The sequence below is a fragment of the Embiotoca jacksoni genome, unplaced genomic scaffold (assembly GCF_022577435.1).
Source record: "Embiotoca jacksoni isolate LCO1_2020_lvr unplaced genomic scaffold, fEmbJac1.0.p SCAF_77, whole genome shotgun sequence".
Classification (NCBI taxonomy): Eukaryota; Metazoa; Chordata; class Actinopteri; family Embiotocidae; genus Embiotoca; species Embiotoca jacksoni.
In genome coordinates this window covers 763,346-780,845 of record NW_027185433.1, presented here as the reverse complement: position 1 = coordinate 780,845, position 17,500 = coordinate 763,346, and the positions used below count along the sequence as shown (strand labels likewise).

Sequence of the window (17,500 nt, the reverse complement as noted above, 5' to 3'; positions counted from 1 at the left end):
TCCCGCTGCCGATGCTAATGCTAATGCTAACGTCCAGCAGAAGGTTTTTCAGTACGAAAACTTCATCAGCGAAGTTCTGCAGAAAGATTTACAGTAAGATTATTATACTTTTATTAAAGTGATATTTCACCTCTCCTGCCTGTTAATAATTCAACATTAGCTGCTTTGTCTTCAATCTCTTAAATCAAATTTTCTGAAAATGTGTTCAAACTGTGTGTGTGTGTGTGAAAATAATCTGACAGGAAGGTGATAGAGCAGAGAGACCTGGTCTACGAGAAGATCTCTCAGTACCTGCAGCTCAAGAACACCATCCAGAGTCTAAAGGTAACACACACACACACACACACACAGATACACACAGATACACACACACAGATACACACATTGATACACACACACACACACACACACTCATCTCACTGGAGGTCGTAGAAAGAATTTCCAGGTTCTTCTCTGGAGAACCGATCAGCTAACCAATAACTTGACGGTTCATCTCAGCGCTGTCAATCAAGACCCCTGCGATCAGGATCAATAAGTCTGACAAACATAAGCTGGATGTTTCGGTCACGTGACGTCCTGTCAGCTGACCGTTCATCGATACGATCAATCGATCCGCTGCTGATGTCACTGTGATGTCACCGTGTGTTCCTGCAGGAGGCGGAGTCTCCGCGGCTGAAGACTGACGTCGACCTCGGCTGTAACTTCTACGTCCAGGCTGAAGTGTGAGCTGCTGACACACACACACACACACACACACACACACACACACACGTTCCTACGGCAGCCGAGACAAAAAGGGGACTTTTACATATTTATGTCCCCTGAAGGCCACCGTAGATTCTCCTGCACGTTTCAATGGAAGGTTTTGAACCGGCTTCACTTCCTGTTTTAACTCTTCTTCTTCTTCTTCTTCTTCTTCGTCAGCGAGGACGCGTCCAGGATCTTTGTCGCCATCGGTTTCGGTTTCTTCGTGGAGATGACCTACGACGAAGCTCTTCGATTCATCGAGAAGAAGACGAGTCAGCTCACGGCGTCAGTTCTTCATGTTTTACAAACACTTTCAGAGATATTACTTATTTAAATATCTTCAAGGTTTATGAGACAATTTGTTTTTAAATTTACCAAATGTTTAGGACTTTTTTATTTATTTATGTACAAATATTTTTTTTTCCACATCTCTGATATTTTTCTGATCTTTCACCTTCAGATATTTTAATTTGGTTTTCAGGTCGTTCACTTTTTTCTTTTTGGGGACTTTCAAGAATTTCTGATATAATTTTTTATATTTAATAATGTTTTATTAATAGTCTCCTCATTTCTTTTCATATATTTTAGAATATTAGTTTTAATGTTTTAGGAATATTTTTATAATGTTATTTTTTGTAAATATTACAAAGATCACTAAATTAAACAAACAACATCAGCTTTGCTTCATTATTTTAGACTTGTTTAAAAAAAATAAGTTTTAAGGGTTTGAATAAAGGGGCACGTCATTGTGTTAGCTCAATGCTAGCTGTGTCTATTGTTTCGAATGAGAGATGCTAACACTTTTTGTTTCTGGTTTATTTCAGCTTCACAGAGCAGCTAACGAAAGACTCCGCCAAAATAAAAGCCAACATTCGCATGGTGCTGGAGGTCAGTTTCAATCATTCAATCAATAAATCAGTCAGACGGACTCTGAATCTGGTTTCTGGACTCTGATTGGCTGTCGCCTTCTTCTTCTCTTCAGGGTTTGAGGGAGCTGCAGGGACTCGAGGAGCCTCCAGAGAGCACAGGAAGAGACGTCTTCTAGGACCCCGTTTGTTCTGGAGGAACTGAAGGAACGTTGCAGGAGACGAGGACAGGACGTGTCTTCATTGTGGGTGGAGTCATTCGAGGGCAGACATCTCCAGAGTCAAAACATCATCGTCCTTCTCAGAGTCATAACTCAGATCTGAACTCGCAACACATGAAACCCGTTGGACTTCCTGTAGAGAACATCATCTCTGATTGTCCTTTCAGAATAAAACTCAAAAGAGACACTGCATAACCTGACGGAGGTTTTAAATATAGAGACACTTTTACTGAATGTAAATAAACACGCACAAATAAACGTGATTTACACGTTGCGTTGGACTTCAGAGGAAGTATACTGAGACCTTCAAAATATATTCACAGGAAGTGGTTGATGTTGAGTTTCAAACTTTTTTACTTGTTCTGATGAGTTTATTTTGTTCACGCAGATTTTTTTGTGAAATCTTTTAACTATTAAAAATTTATGGACAAAAATATGTATTTTTGTTTGTATTTTTTCCTGAATTTCAGGAATTTTACAAAAAAAATTGCAGATATTTTATTGATTATTACTCATTAGAGTAATGTGTGTTTCAAATTATTTTATTCTTTTTCATGTTTTACGAAATCTTTTTCAAATATTTGTATTATTTTCAGATTTTTCTTTCTGAAATAATAATACTTTGTTTATTTTGCATTTATTGGATATTTTACTGAAATATTGTTAAATATTTTCTGTATATTTAATGATTATCTACATTTTTTTTAATGTGAAGTTCAAACTTTGTGTAGATCCGTTTTTTATCGGATCGGCCAAAAGGACTGAAAACGGATCGGCCGCGAGTCCCGACGACTGCAGCGTTTCGGCCGTCAGCTCGGCTGCTCTCGAAAATGCTCCTCCGGCGGCAGAGCCTTGTTGCCATGGAAACTGGATGCTGAATAGAGGCAGCGGGGTAAAAAGAAGCTGAGAGACGACTCTTGAAATAGACTCGGAGAGGAAGAGCTGCTGCGTTCCACCCGGAGACGTTTCTACCCGCAGTCGGACCAAAAAAAAACAGATTCACTCTCAACGTGATGACGTCACATCTGTAAAAAAAAAACTTAAAACTCCGCTGCAATTACATTCTCAATATTTCCGCTGCAGTTTTGAATGCTCAGAATCCGAGTGAAGATCCATCAAACAGCCACAAACTTGAGTTTCAGACGCTCTGATTTTATTCTCTGGACTACAACGGCCTATTTAAAAAAAAATTAAAGCATAACTAGATATTTATCAGGTTTGGATTTAGAAGTTTCTTCAATCTCTGTACTGTGTATCGGGCTAAAAATCAGCAATATTTTAAATGTAGTTCTGACTGGTGGGAGACTGTCTGCAGCCGGACGGTAACAGCGGAGCTACGTCTGCTCACAATGCACATTTATATCAGGAATGTTTGCGATTTAAAGGAAAACTTCAAAATAAAAGATTTATTCCACTTTGATTCAGCGCTTTTAGGTTAGGTTAGGTAGGTAGTTACTTTATTAATCCCCGAGGGGGAATTTTTTTTCGCTACAGCAGCATACAGAAGCAACAAGATAATAATAGAACAATAGAAAAGCAATAAAATAGCAGTAAAATTATAAAATATAAAATGCACAATATATACAGTGTATTTTATCAGGTTTAAGTTTTTTATTTACTCCTGGGTTTTAATTTGCACTTGAAAGTGATTTTTATTGATGAATTGTAATCATTTCATTTGTTTTTGTTTTTTGTCTCAAAACGATGAACTGAATTGTTTGGATTTTTTTTATTTCCCTCCTCCTGTTTCTATTTCTGTTGTTTTACTTATTTTATTTTTTTTATTTAGAATATTTTTTTGTATGTTTTGGATTTTATATACGCGGGTTATAATATAGACGTGTGACATAAACCTATGTCATTATAAAAACCTCCTGAATCCATCCTGTCACCCCCAAAAAAAAGTCATCGGACGGGTTTTATTTTGAAGGTTTTGCTCGGCGGCTCCTCGGCAGCAGTCAAGACACATGGAGCAAACCGTGAAGTTGTGGTGACGTCACCGCCCTGTTGCCGCAGAAACAGCGAGCTGCGTCAAGTTTCCCCAAATTTAAAGACGGACACCGGAAGTCAAAGCAACGTCCGAGGCTTCCTTCAAAATAAAAGCGTAAAAAATCTAATTGTGGAAAATAGCAGAGGCAAAGTTCTCCTCAATAGTTCTGATTTAATAAGTATTTAATACACATTCTAATTATTGTCACTGAAAATACAAAAAAATCACAACTGACTGAAAGAAACTTGAAATATTTTGGAACTGCAGCTCTGAGTAAAAAATATATTCAGTGTAAAAGAAAGGAATTAATTATATAATTTTTTTATGCTCAATTAACGACATTGAACATTTGCACTTTAGTTTGAAAATCCTTTAGCGGAAGTCCTGCTGTTCTTGAATCGCGGCTAACCTGACTGTGATGAAAAGTAGTGAGGAGGCGTTCGTCCAAACAGGAAGAGAAAACACAACAGAGGGATGAATCCGGTCCTCCCGCTCGCACACCGAGACTAAACACCCCGGGCGGGCTCCCACAAACTACTTTTCCCACCCCGGGGTCGGAAGGCCTGTGGACGGACACCGGAGGAGCTCCAGCGGAGCCAGTCCGCGGTCCGCGGCGACGCACCAGCAGGAGCGGGGGAAGGCTGGAGGGGAGGGGGGCTAGCAGGCTAGGCTAGGCTAGGCTAGGCTAACTGGTTAGCACGCTAGGCTAACAGCGCCGATTAAAAAACCGCGAACTTGTGGAAACTTTTGTGGACTTTTTTTTTTTAATTTTTTTTTTAATTTTTTTTTTTTTTAAAGAATCCAGCAGCAGCCTGGCGTTTGAACGGCCGCTCGGGAGTCCGCCGAGAAGATAAAAAAAAATAAAAAAAGAAGAAGAAATAGTTCCAATTTACCGCCAATAGAAAACAAAACAAAACAAAACAAATCGTTAGCCTGGCAGCGTTAGCATTTAGCGTGCTAGATTAGCTCCCCTCGGCCGGTCGAGCCGATCCGCGCCGTGACAGCAGGATGTTCGCGGGAGGAAACGCGCCTCCGCTCGGCTTCGTGCTCCTCCGCGGGGGAGGGGGGGAGGGGGGGGGCCGGGCTCGTGGGCTTTCTGTGCTAAATGACAGGCTGTCAGACGTCAATTAACTCCGCGCATATTAATGACCGATGAGCGGCTGAAGGGCTGTCACTCAAACACCCCCCCTGTCACTCAAACACCCCCCCCCTCCCTCCCCCGCCGCGAAGATAAATCTACTTTTTCCAGTTTAGTGGCTTTTTTCTGGTTGTTGTTTTTGATTTATTTTTTTTGATTTTTTTTTTTTTTTTTTTGATTTTTTTTTTTTTGATTTTTTTTTTTTTTGCGCGGTGTTTTAACTTTTGAATCCGCCTGCTGGTCGGTGAGTGTCGGTAGCATGGAGGCAGCGGAGCCCGGCAGCTGCAGCTCGGAGCCGTTACATAACGCCGACAGGCCGGGAGAGGAGACGCTGCACGGCGGCGCCTCCTCCTCCTCCTCCTCCTTCTCAGCCTCCTCCTGAGCCTCCTCCTCAGCCTCCTCCTCAGCCCGGCGGTGTACTCCTCTGACGACCCCCCCACCACCACCACCACCCCAACACACACAGACTGTCAACAACAACAACAACAACAGGGCAGCAGCATGGAGGAGATCTGAACCTGCTGGGAAACGGAAACACAACAAAGCACTGAAGATGGAGTCCAACCCGCTGATCAACGGTAAGAGACGCTGTGTGTGTGTGTGTGTGTGTGTGTGTGTCTTTGTGTGTGTGTGTGTGTGTGATGTTGAAGCAGGTATTTGGTTGTCATCTCGTGCTTCAGCCTGTAGAAACTTGCAGCCACACTACAGGCCTCAGAGGCTGTTTACACCTGTTTGATTACACCTGTTTGTTTACACCTGTTTGATTACACCTGTTTGATTACACCTGTTTGTTTACACCTGTTTGATTACACCTGTTTGATTACACCTGTTTGTTTACATCTGTGACGCACCTGGCAAGAACATCTGTCCTGGTCGAGTAAGTAGATCACAAGCCCAAAAAATAATTTAATAACAAACAAACATCATCACGAAAATCGGGAAACTATTTAGAAGCTGCACGAAACGCTCTCATTTCAATGGTTGATTGTTTTTTTGTTTTTTTTGTCGTGGTTTTGAAATCGGTATCGTGGATTTTTTTTTTTGGTGGTATTGTTACGGACAATTGTCCCCGATCTTTGAGACCGGCTCGGGACGTCCTCATTCGTTGTGTTTTTCGTGACCTTAGAATGAACCCTTCGTATCTACAGCGGGAGTTCGGTTGGATGCAACGTGCCGACTCACCACTAGATGTCACTAAATCCTGCGACTGCTTCTCTTAATCTTGGTCACGTGACAGTTGAAAGCTAAGAAATCTAACAGATGGTCACTTTGCCGGATCAGACCTTCCCCACCTTGCATGATGTCATCAGGGAGGAGGAGCCACAAGGGGGGAGGGAGGGGGCGACTTCCTGTGACAAGAACGTAAACAAACGTTCAGTTAAAAGAAAACACTCAACTGCTTTTGTCGTCAACAACAGCCTCAATAACAGACGTGATGGCGACCGTTATCACCGTGACAGTTTCAGGTCAGTGATGTAATCTTCACGGTTGTCACGGCAACGCTCACGAGCTCCGACGAGTGTCAATCGGAGCTGTGAGATGTGACGTGTTTCTGATGTGATCTGTACACGGTACTATCAGTACTACAAGCAGTACTATCAGTACTACAAGCCGTACTACTCAGTACTACCAGCAGTATACTTGGTATTATGAGTCATTGGGTTCCAGAGAAAAATTTGATTGTCGATTTCTTTGAATCTTCTGAATGATTTTCATTCGAATTTTTTTTGCATAAAACCAAAACATGATTCACAAACACTTTTCTTTTTAAAAAAAACAAAAACATCTCTGTTTGTTCCGTTTCTCATTTCAAGTGTTGTGAACACTTTTTAAAGAGCAACAAGAACAAACAGCCGCACTTTAAAGGTGTCGACGTTTATTTTTGGTTCGATAGAAATAATAATATAATTATATGTATTTACTTTTCAACAACTAAAGTTACAAAGTGTTTTACATTGTATTTCCAGGATTAAAACATTGATAATATTAATAATAATAAATGTTGTATGGCACCTTTCATACAGGAAATGCAGCTCAAAGTGTTTATTATTGTTTTTACAAGCAGTGTTTGACATAAGAACAGATAGAAAAGAACATTTAAAACAAATATAGAAAAGAAATTCCTTGCTGAGAACCTCCAAATAAACCGGCAGCAGATGATCTCCGTGTTCCCGAAGGCTCATAGTTCACCGGAGAGTAAAGAGATGCAACTCGGTCCGAAGCCCATTAAGAGCTTTGGACGTGAGGGGGAGGAGCTTAAAGTCAATCCTGCTTCTTCAGATGGAAGAAAAAAAAAAGGACGTTTTGGTGACTTTGTTGATGTGGGCCTTAAAACTTTAAGTTTACTCGAGTCGCCCTTAAATCATTTTCTACGATTTCTCTTTTTGTTTTTTTGGGGGCCGACTCGTTAGGATTTCTGTTTTATCCTCGTTTTCCTTTTAGGAAATTATTGCTCATCCATGTGTTTATTTATCTCCAATGATCAGGACATCACGGTCAATCCTATCAAAAGTCTGAAGAGGATCAGATCATTCGAGGGCGGAGCCAAAGCGGGCCGAAATAAGGAAGATAAAATAAATCACAGTAATGTTTAACAATAGAACAGGTAAAAAAAATATATATATATATATATATATATATATATATATATTATTCAAGCCTTTAAAACCAGGAGAAATAAACCACTTATCATCACAATCAGTATTTCCAAAAGGTTTCCAATGTTCCTGCGGTGGGGGGGGCGGGGCTTGTGATGCAGAGACGCATGCATTTTGGAGTCGGGGGGGTGTTGCCCAATTTCCGCTGCTACAATTTACAGACGTCACTTTAAACGCCTCACACGTAGATGTTGGTCATGTGACTCCTCACGGAGAATTTATTTTTAGTCTCGTGTGTTGTTCTCAGAGGGCGGAGCTAAAACTGAGAGGAGCAGAGGAGGGACAGGTGAAAATAATGTCATTCAATTTTGCTTTACTTCACTGCAAGTGCAATAAAAAGCCAACAAGATGAATGCAGAATGAACCGGCTCGTGAGACGTGGAGCAGCTAGTTAGATAGTTTGATTTTTCACGCGATTGCAGAAACAAACATTCGTCATCCCGGTCGAGACTTTTAAGGCCTCGAAGGTCCCGGGTGTGTTTTTTTTTTTTTTTTTTAGTTTTTTTTTTTTTTATGACTCATGTCAGGAAACAGAAACCCCAGAGCAGCAGGAAGTTGTCAGGAAACCACTCTTCTTCTGTGGTTTTAAGAAAGTGAGCAGACCTCTCGGATGGCTCCGAGTCAGAGTCCATTTTAGAAAACTCTGAATGCGATTTCATGGTTCGGTGAGTAGGATTCGGAGGTTAAATTTCTATTGTTTTTGTCACTTTCAGTCTAATGTGTGAAAATAGTAAAAAAAAAAAACAAAGTCGATCACGCTTTACAGATTTCCTGATCAGTTTTTTTTTTTTTTTTTTTTTTTTTTTTACTGCACTGAGACTCATTAAGTCCAAAATCAGTTTGTTGCTTCCGATATTGGATCCTTCAGGCCCGTTTAGAGACACCGGACCTTTAAACCTTTTCATCACTGGAGTTTCTGTCGGCGATTTTCCCAACTCGAAAAATCCCAAAATGCCGAGCTGTTTCCTTTGACTGGATTATCAGTGACAATATGAGCAGGTAAAATATTCCAGTTTACTTTTGTATCAGTAAAAATGAAATCGAGACGTCGTTATTCTCCTCAAAACAAACTGCGCGAGACGATTTTGAATTTAGGATTCAGAGCTGGATTTTAATGTTCAGAAAAATAGGTTGAAGTGGGTTGAAGTGCCTGTGAGCAGGGCAGCAGCTGCAGCTCTCCTCTTCACCCCCCCCCCCCCCCCACACACACACATACACCGCCCCGCCCCGCCGGCCCTTCTGCCTTGGTTACCGCTGATGAAAGGTCTCTCACCATGGCGATGGTTTCCAAGGTGTTTGGATAGGTTAGTTGTGTAACGGGTCAGTCGATGGTAATGAGGCTCGTTTGCATGTCGTCTCCTCGCTGCGATGCGTTCAATGTCGACCTTCTCGGCCGGGAGGAATCGCCTCCTGCCTGTAGAGTTGAAGATCGTGTCTGTTTCTGTCTCACGGCGATGATTTCATGAAGAACGTACGAGGAAGTATCAGGAGGACGATTTTTTTTTTTTTTTTTTTTTTTTTTAAATTTTGCATTTTAAAAATATAATGGAAATGAAACGATTCCTCCCGAGTTCTTGTTTTCTGCTTCTGAACTTCTTTTTTTTTTTTTTATAATAATACATCAGAATGCTGAATTTAGAAAATATTATCTTTAAATTCCCTCGTTGATTTTTTTTTAACTCCTTCATATCAGTCGAGTTCCAACTCAAAAGGAAAGTTTAGAAAATATTTAGGTTCTCTGTGTAGAACGTTTCCAACCGTCCGTGCGTCTCTCCGTCCGTCCCCCTCAGCCATGGACCCGTCCATCACGCTGTGGCAGTTCCTGCTGCACCTGCTGGAGGACCAGCGGCAGCGTCACCTGATCTCCTGGACGGGCGAGGACGGAGAGTTCAAGCTGCTGGACGCCGAGGAGGTGGCGCGACTGTGGGGGCTCCGCAAGAACAAGCACAACATGAACTACGACAAGCTGAGCCGGGCCCTGAGATACTACTACGACAAGGTACCGCTCGCAGTACCGCACGCACACACACACACACACACACACTCTCTCCCCAGAACCACACATTTTGGGTCTTCAACATACAGCCAAAAGTGTTCCTGAGCCCGTGCAGTGATTTCCACTCCAGAATCGGCGGCTGTCTTTAAAAGCTTGCTGCCCGAAGATCACAGCCATCCAATGTTTGTTTTTCGGGGCCTTTTGTCCTTCGTCATCACATTTTTGGGTCACAATTTTTTTAATTTTTTTTTCACACTCGACCTCGTCCTCATTTGTCATTGTTTGGAAGAACTCTTGTTGCCATGGCGCCACAGTTTCAGGTGGTTTGTTCTCTGGGTTTCACAAAAAGACGCAGCGACAGACAGGAAACTGAAACAAAAGAGGGAAAAGAAGAAGGAGAGCACACAGACTGAAATACAGCAGGGAGGGAAGGACCACGAGGGACAGGTGAAACGAATTGGTGAAGGTTGATCGTGAAGGTTATTTGCTTTGTTTCTGATCTTGTTGTGTCGTTTGTGTTGTTGTTGTTGTTTTTTTTTTTTGTCTCTCAGAACATCATAAAGAAGGTGAGCGGACAGAAGTTCGTCTACAAGTTCGTGAGTCAGCCCGACCCGTCGCTCCCCGACGGGGTACGTGGCGTGGACGAGGGCCAGAGGAGGGACGTCGTCGACCCTAACGGCCAATCGAAATGTCTCGGGGGCGTGGCCTCGGCCTGTCCATCAAAGGGTTTACCCCTGGTAAAAAATATATATTTCTGAAGGTTTTGCACACTCAGTTATATTAATATAAATACAGTCTATTGATTGATTGATTGATTCCTTCCTTCCTTCCTTCTTTCCTTCCTCCCTTCCTTCCTTCCTTCCTTCCTTCCTTCCTTCCTTGGTTCCAGCGTACGTCACCCAGCAGCTCCCAGAAGAGCTCCAGAAACGACTACATGAAGTCGGGCCTCTACTCCACCTTCACCATCCAATCGCTGCAGGCCTCGCCCAACCCACGGCCAATCAAATCGGAGCTCCTGCTGCAACAAGACCCCGCCCCCAAGCTCGATCGCACGCCCAGAGAGGTGAGAGAGAGACAGAAAGACAGATTGCATATATTCCAGCCCAGTAACGGATTTAAAGGGTCGTTCTGCTTTATTTCAGCTGCTGTGTCTCTTTGGGTCAGACTAACTTTGAGTTCTCCTCCTCTTCTTCCTCCTCCTTCTGCTCCTCCTCAGATCTGTGTGATATCAGACTCTAAATCCCCTCCGTCAGTAGGCGGCGCCGTCGACTCCTCCCTCCAGGTGATCGTCACGCAGACGTCTCCGTGTCCGACTCCGGCTCTCAGCCCGCAGATAACGGCCAACACCGGCAGCCAATCACAGGTCGGTATTAGCCCCTCCCCCCTCCCCCTCCCCTCTATCTTTATTCAAAAGTTACGAAGGAAGAAGGCATGCTGGGAAATGATCATTTATTTGGGCGTCACAGTTCTGTTGCAGTTTGTTGGCACTTTAAAAACATCCCGTCATCGTTTGTGTATTTTATTGAATTTAAAAATAAAAACAAACAAAACCAGAGACGGACAGAAGACGTCAGCTTCTTTTTTTTGTTGAATTTTTTTATTCCCAGAATCCTCCAGCTGCTCCTCTCACCGACCCCCCCCAGATCTATCTCACCAACGTCAGGGACTCGTCCTCCCTCATCCCTCTCGGACCCGTCGGGGGGGCGATGAGCCCCGTCCCTCCTCCCCCACACGTCTCCCTGCAGGACGACTGCAACCCCGCCTCCTTCACCCCTCACCACCCCCCACGCCGCCCCCCCACCCGAATCACCCGCAGCCCGTCTTCGTCATCATCAACCCCCCTCCTCCTCCTCCTCCTCCTCAGCATCAGCACCAGCAGCAGCCGGCGGTGATGTCGGCGGTTCCTCCCCCCGCGGTCCCACCCCTCGCCGTCCGCCCCCCTCCCCCGCCCTTCGTTATCAAGGAGGAGAACCTGCCGTCGGAGGAGGAGCTGCGGGAGATGGTGACTCTGGAGAGGAAGCAGGTGGAGGAGGTGAGAGGAGGAGACGCCGCGTTTTATAGATTTGCACCCCGGTGACATCACAGGAAGTGAGACGACCACTTCCTGCGGGTTTTTTTAGTTTTTTCTGAAAGATTTCACGTGTCAAAACTTTTGATCTTCCAGGTTCCTCAGCTGATCTGCGGCTCGGGAGAACCGGAACCGCCCCTCACCATCGCCGAGAGCCCGCCCCCTCCCTGCATGGAGGTCGGAGTTCAGCAGCAAGCGGGGGAGGCGGGGCCAGAGGGGCCGAGCAAGGACATGCTAGAAGGTTTAAAAACAGAGATCACATTTTAGCTGTTTGTTAGCTTTGCGTCTCCGCTGTAACTGTCCGTCTGTCTCCGTCAGATCCTGCCGCCGCGTCGCCGACCCCCGCGGCGACCTCCACCTCGGATGCCGCTCCTCCCAAACCAAAGAAGCCGCGGGGCCTGGAGCTGCCCTCCTCGCCCTCCCTCCCCCCCGGCCTCTCCCTGGATAAGGTCTGCAGCACAACACAGAGAGCCACTTCAATCAGTTTTATTAAAAACCTGCCCGGTGACATCACTTCCTGTTTCCTCCGCAGGTGAACGCGGCCGTGAACAGTCTACTGGCTCCGGGATCAGCGACCAACACGCTCACGCCGACCGTCATCACCTCCCACGCTCTGGTAAAAAAAAAAACTTTAGTTCAGGTGCAGTTCCTCCGGTCGTCCTCCGGGAGGCGCCGCTCGTCTCTACGGACCTTTTTAAAACCGAGCCTGAACGAATTCCTGTTTTCTGTTTCCGTCCAGACTCCCGTCTTGCTGACCCCCAGCCCCCTCCCCTCCACCATCCACTTCTGGAGCACGCTCAGTCCCATCGCCCCTCGCTCGCCCGCCAAACTCTCCTTCCAGGTAAGACACACCGAGCCCGGCACGCAACAACAAGTAAACAAGTAAACGAAGGAAGAGTTCACATGTTCTTTTCTCTCCAGTCTCTGATTTGTAAGTGGATTTCCGGAGCTTTTATTCTGAAAGGGCAGCAGGAAGTGTGAGTCCCTCTGAACCTCTTCTGCAGTCTGAAAACCTTTTCAGAGAAACATGAATTCGAGAAGAAGAAAAAACTAACCTGAACCGTAAAATCAGGTCTGAACCCTCTGATGGTCCTCACAAAGACGGACAGAAATCTCCCTCCCCCCCTTCACACACACACACACACACACACACACACACAGAGAGCTGGTATGTCTGCAGGTTTCTGGCTCTGTTTTATTTCCTCCATCTGTTCTCTGATCAAGTTATTAAAGGTTCAGTTCACTCAAACCACTGTGTGCTGACTCAGCAGTTTGCACCGTCTGATGTTAATATTCATCTATAATTCACCGAACATCAGCACAGTCAGCTTCATACTTGTACACAGGTGATTTATTGGGCTTTATATAGATAAAAGAAGAAATAAACACCCGTAAGATGCAATAAATATGATTAAAAAAAAGTTATTTTAGAGATATGAATATAAAAGAAAACACAATAGAATATAAACATGGAAACAACAACAATAAACTGGTGTACTAATACAAATAAAAGTACAGTTCATCCTGTTAAAAAACTAAAAATCATCAGCACTGAAACCTTAAAAATCCAAAACTATAACCTCATGGTGGGAATAATGAGATGTTTGGGAGCCAGTTTATAATGTGGGACATCACAGCTTCTAAATGTTTATTTCTCATCGTCAGAATAATATAAGATTGTTGTTCTCTTCTAGCAAAAAGTAAAAGCATTAAAGTAGAATCAGGGAAATGTACTCTAATAATAATAATAATAATAAACTTTAATTGTACAGCACCTGTCATATGTTTCACATATAAAGGCAGATTTATTTTTCATCATCACTCTGTCGCCTCCTTGTGGCGCAGCTGAGAATTACAGGAAAGCCGAAACTCGTGATTTAAAAAACTTTTTCTTTTTTCTTTTTTTTTTAAACACTTTTAACTGACTTGATTCTTTTCTTTATGAGTTCAAGTCTGAAGAAACAAAACACACTTACAGTTTAAAAAAAAAAAAATTTCAAGTTATAAAAGCATCAACAGATAGTTCAAGGTTGTGCAGGAAGATTGATATCAATAATTTACAGTAATTTGACTCATTGATTTATATATAAAAAAAAAAATTCCAAATACAGTTTCTAAAAAAGATAAAAAATAATGTACAGAATTAAAACGTGATCCGTTTCCTCCCTCAGTTCCCGACTAACGGCAGTAATCAGATCCACATCCCGGCTCTGAGCGTGGACGGTCTGTCCACGCCGGTGGTCCTCTCCCCCGGCCCCCAGAAGCCCTGAGCTCCCGGCCCGCCTCACGCAGCTCCTTGCTGGGCCCCGGCCTCGCCCCGGCGGCCCCTCCCTTCAGCCTGCCGGAGGAGGGAGGAGAAGAACTGGACCTGGACTCTCCATCTCGCACCGGGACCCCCAGGAGAGGCGTCTCAAACGGGGATCGCCGGTAAGACCGGGGAGGTTTATTTTTTTTATTTTTTTGGGTGGTTTACGGGGACGTCTCGCTTGGAGGGACGTCTGGGCTTCGTCCTCCGGAGACAACCATCCCTCATTTCTTTCAGTTTTTGTTGCAACACAACGCGGAGGAGGGGAAACAGGACGCTCCTATTTGTCCTTGAACGGATCACAAAGTCGTCTAAAAGGTGGAGGATGTTTTTTTTTTTTTTTTTTTTTCTCTTGACTTTAAAGACTTTAACGTTTTTTGAAATGACGTTGTCGGTCTGTAAAAAAAACATCTACGAACTGTTTCCTCCGACCGTCTGGACTCGCATCAGATTTAACATTTGATGAAAAGAGGATCTGACTCCGGTTCGGGTCGACTGACGCACGACCCGGAGACGTTTTTAAAATAAAAATAAGCGGAGTCTCTCCGCTAAACCACGCGGAGCCGCTCGGAAAACTCCTTGGATTTTTCTTTTTTGTGTGTTTTTTAAAAAACGTGCTTATTTATTGTTTCCTGTTGTCATGGTAACGGCTCCGACTGTAACCGGGGCGTGTTTGATTCTTCACGCCCGGCTGACTTTTATATTTGTCGTTTTTGTCGGAAGTTGACTTCAGCACCAACAGCGACTTTTTTTCTAAACTCTGAAACAAACTCTTTTCGAGCCATTTTAATTGGCCGCTTTTAAGGCCACGCCTTCTTTTTCCTCCAGTTATGCATGGCCTGTTATTGGACGGGAACTCCCTGGGCATCGCTTTGAACTGACCAATCACAGAGGAGGTGGGATGCGCTCAGCAGGAGGTTCCTCACAGCCAAGTTCTTTCTAAAAAAAAAAAAAACAGACAGATTGTATATTTTCTCAGAGTTTAACGTGTCTCGTCCCACGTTTGGACTTTTAACGGTTCACCGAGGACGGACTCGCATTCCTTCGGCTTCAGAGTGTTGGATGACGAGGTTTTGACATTTTGACGATTGATTGACAGGCTGCAGCTCTGATCCGTGAATGTTTTTAAGGCTGCAGGGGACGCTGCCACAAGTTCACATTTAATTCTCTTTCCATTCTCAAAACTCTCAGACGGGAAGATTTGAACACCGCGGCACTCGTAAAGATGACATTTTATTCGAGCTGAAAAGGTTCTTTATTCTTTATTAATTCTTTATTCGGAAACAGACGCTACTTAAATACATAATCAATCAATTAATCTGCAGGTTATTTCCACTCGGGTTGTCAGCTTTTTATTTGAAATTTAATTGTTTTGACTGTTTGTAGTTCTCTTTGTCGTCCAGCAGAGGGCGCTCTAACAGATCCCAATCAGCCTGAACCCATTGAATGAATCAGAACGAATGGTGTGTCCTTCGATATTTGTTTTGAATGTAATTTTTTATAAAACTGACCACTCTAATTTCAACCGTGAATTTATTAATTATTTTAGTCAACAAAGCTCCTTACAAATTATTAAAAATACCCCGGAGTTCAAGCTTGACTTCAGATTTTGTCCAAAATATGAAATTTATAAGAAAAGAAAAAAGAACAAAGAAGCGCGACAACTCATCACATTTTAAGAAAATGTCTCGAGCTTTTCTAAAAATATAAAAGTTAAACAATTAATTTGACCATTAAATTGCAGGAAGTGGGTCGAAAAGTTTCAGCAATGAAGATCACGAGATTCTGTCAAACCCTCAAAGTTACATAAAAATCTGACATCACCAGAAAAAATAAAGGTCGAACACGAAATACAACATTTAAAAAAAACAACACAAAAACGCTCCATTAAAACTGTTCCGACTTGTGACAGAATTTTGTGATCATCATCATTTAAACAGGAAAAAACGGTGAAATACAATAAAAGTGTTTAATTATTCTACACGAATCAACATCCTGATGTTTCTCTGACGTTTAGTAAACAAATGTAATCAGTATGATAAAGGTAAACAAACAGCTGATTCGGTCGTCGTCGGAGAGAAAAAAAACACGTTTCATTTTAACGTAAATATTTTTTCACTCGTCGTCGGAAAGATTTTTATTTCTTGTGGCTTCAAACCTACAGCTGAACTTTTGTCGGTCCGACGTGAAGCCGAACCGCCTGCGGACGGACACACTGACACATGTTGTGGTTCTCCTAACAAGACTGTTGTTGTTGTTGTTACTACTGCTGTTACTGTTGTCGTTGACGCTATGTCGTTATTTCTGAAGCTAGCTGCGGTTGCCGCGGTAACCCGACTGTTGCGCCGACCTGCAGGTCGCCCCCGATGTTGCTGCTGCCGCTGCTGACGTGTTTTTATGCTTCTGTGTGTGACGACGAGGCTGCTGACACACACACACACACACACACACACACACACACACACACACACACACACACACACACACACACTCCTGTCTTTGTGAGGACTCAGGTTGGAGACGGAAGTGGAGACGTCCCAATAAAAGCATCCCGATCAGTTCATCGGCGGACAGCTTTTATTGTGAAGCAGCGGGAAGTGTTTTCACGACTCTGATACGAAACCTCCGTTACGTCCTCACAAAGATAGACAGACAAACACACACACACACACACACACACACAGCTGGATTATCAGGAACTGAGTGAAGCTGAAATTCAGTTTGATTCTAGTTAATCAGAATCTCCAAACTGTCGACATGCTGCAAAACAACCGGTGGAGCGAATCACAAAGGTTCTGTCGGAACCAGAACTCCGCCCCCGATTTCAGCCTCACATCAGCTCCTCGACGGCGAGATTTCCCAGCCTCAGCGGTGACGTGAACGCAGCACCAAGCCATTGTGTTTTCGACTGTTTCTCCACTTTACAGCATGACTCTATTTTTCTATCAGAGTGTTTATATTGTCGTAACGAAGTTTATGGAAAGCCTTAAAAGATTTAACGAGCTGCGGCAGAAGAAAGACGCATCGTCATCGTTTAAAAAAAAAAAGAATCTTCACGGCGCAGCCGTGAAAATTAAAAAGCCATTTCTAGAAGGAAAAAAAGCTGAACTTTTGTGCATCAAGCTTTTTGGACGAAGGTTTCGTGTCCCGACATTTTGACATCAAGCTAACGTTACTCTCACCAGCAGAACATTAAGAATGTCTTTGTATTGATCGCTAACAGCGTTGCATTCTGGGTAATGTCCAGACGCCCATGTTTTAAAAAGAAAAACCCATCTGAGGCTTTAAAAGTGAAAAGACAGTTTGTTTGTAAAAAAAAGAAAAAAAAAAAACAGAAAAAAAACCACTTTGAAATCATCTCATTTTTTGTGAAACTCTCCTTTAAATGAATCCGACACGTCTGTTGGAAGAAACGTCGCTGCCGAACATTTCTTTAGTTTTTGTTGGTGGTGAAATGTTGTAAAAAAAGAAGAAAAAAAAACCGTCTCTGTTTAATGATCCACATCGAGGGG

At 43.4% G+C, this 17,500-nt stretch overlaps 2 protein-coding genes across 2 annotated transcripts in view; both read left to right on the top strand.

Moving 5' to 3' along the window:
• uxt (ubiquitously-expressed, prefoldin-like chaperone) overlaps positions 1–2,262 on the top strand; it is a 2,451-nt gene extending 189 nt beyond the window's left edge. Inside the window, exons 1-6 of the mRNA XM_069177772.1 lie at positions 1–93; positions 243–324; positions 655–722; positions 925–1,032; positions 1,572–1,635; positions 1,730–2,262. The exon at positions 1–93 is cut by the window's left edge and continues 189 nt beyond it. Of these exons, the coding sequence (XP_069033873.1) occupies positions 1–93; positions 243–324; positions 655–722; positions 925–1,032; positions 1,572–1,635; positions 1,730–1,792 (478 nt within the window). The 3' untranslated portion in view covers positions 1,793–2,262. The remainder of the gene's footprint in view (positions 94–242; positions 325–654; positions 723–924; positions 1,033–1,571; positions 1,636–1,729) is intronic.
• A 2,876-nt stretch (positions 2,263–5,138) lies between these two features.
• elk1 (ETS transcription factor ELK1) overlaps positions 5,139–17,500 on the top strand; it is a 14,161-nt gene continuing 1,799 nt past the window's right edge. The window contains 12 exon segments of the mRNA XM_069177725.1: positions 5,139–5,540; positions 9,410–9,618; positions 10,167–10,352; positions 10,505–10,678; positions 10,832–10,978; positions 11,223–11,333; positions 11,336–11,647; positions 11,780–11,924; positions 12,002–12,132; positions 12,216–12,299; positions 12,423–12,524; positions 13,855–17,500. The exon segment at positions 13,855–17,500 is cut by the window's right edge and continues 1,799 nt beyond it. Of these exon segments, the coding sequence (XP_069033826.1) occupies positions 5,516–5,540; positions 9,410–9,618; positions 10,167–10,352; positions 10,505–10,678; positions 10,832–10,978; positions 11,223–11,333; positions 11,336–11,647; positions 11,780–11,924; positions 12,002–12,132; positions 12,216–12,299; positions 12,423–12,524; positions 13,855–13,953 (1,725 nt within the window). The 5' untranslated portion in view covers positions 5,139–5,515 and the 3' untranslated portion in view covers positions 13,954–17,500.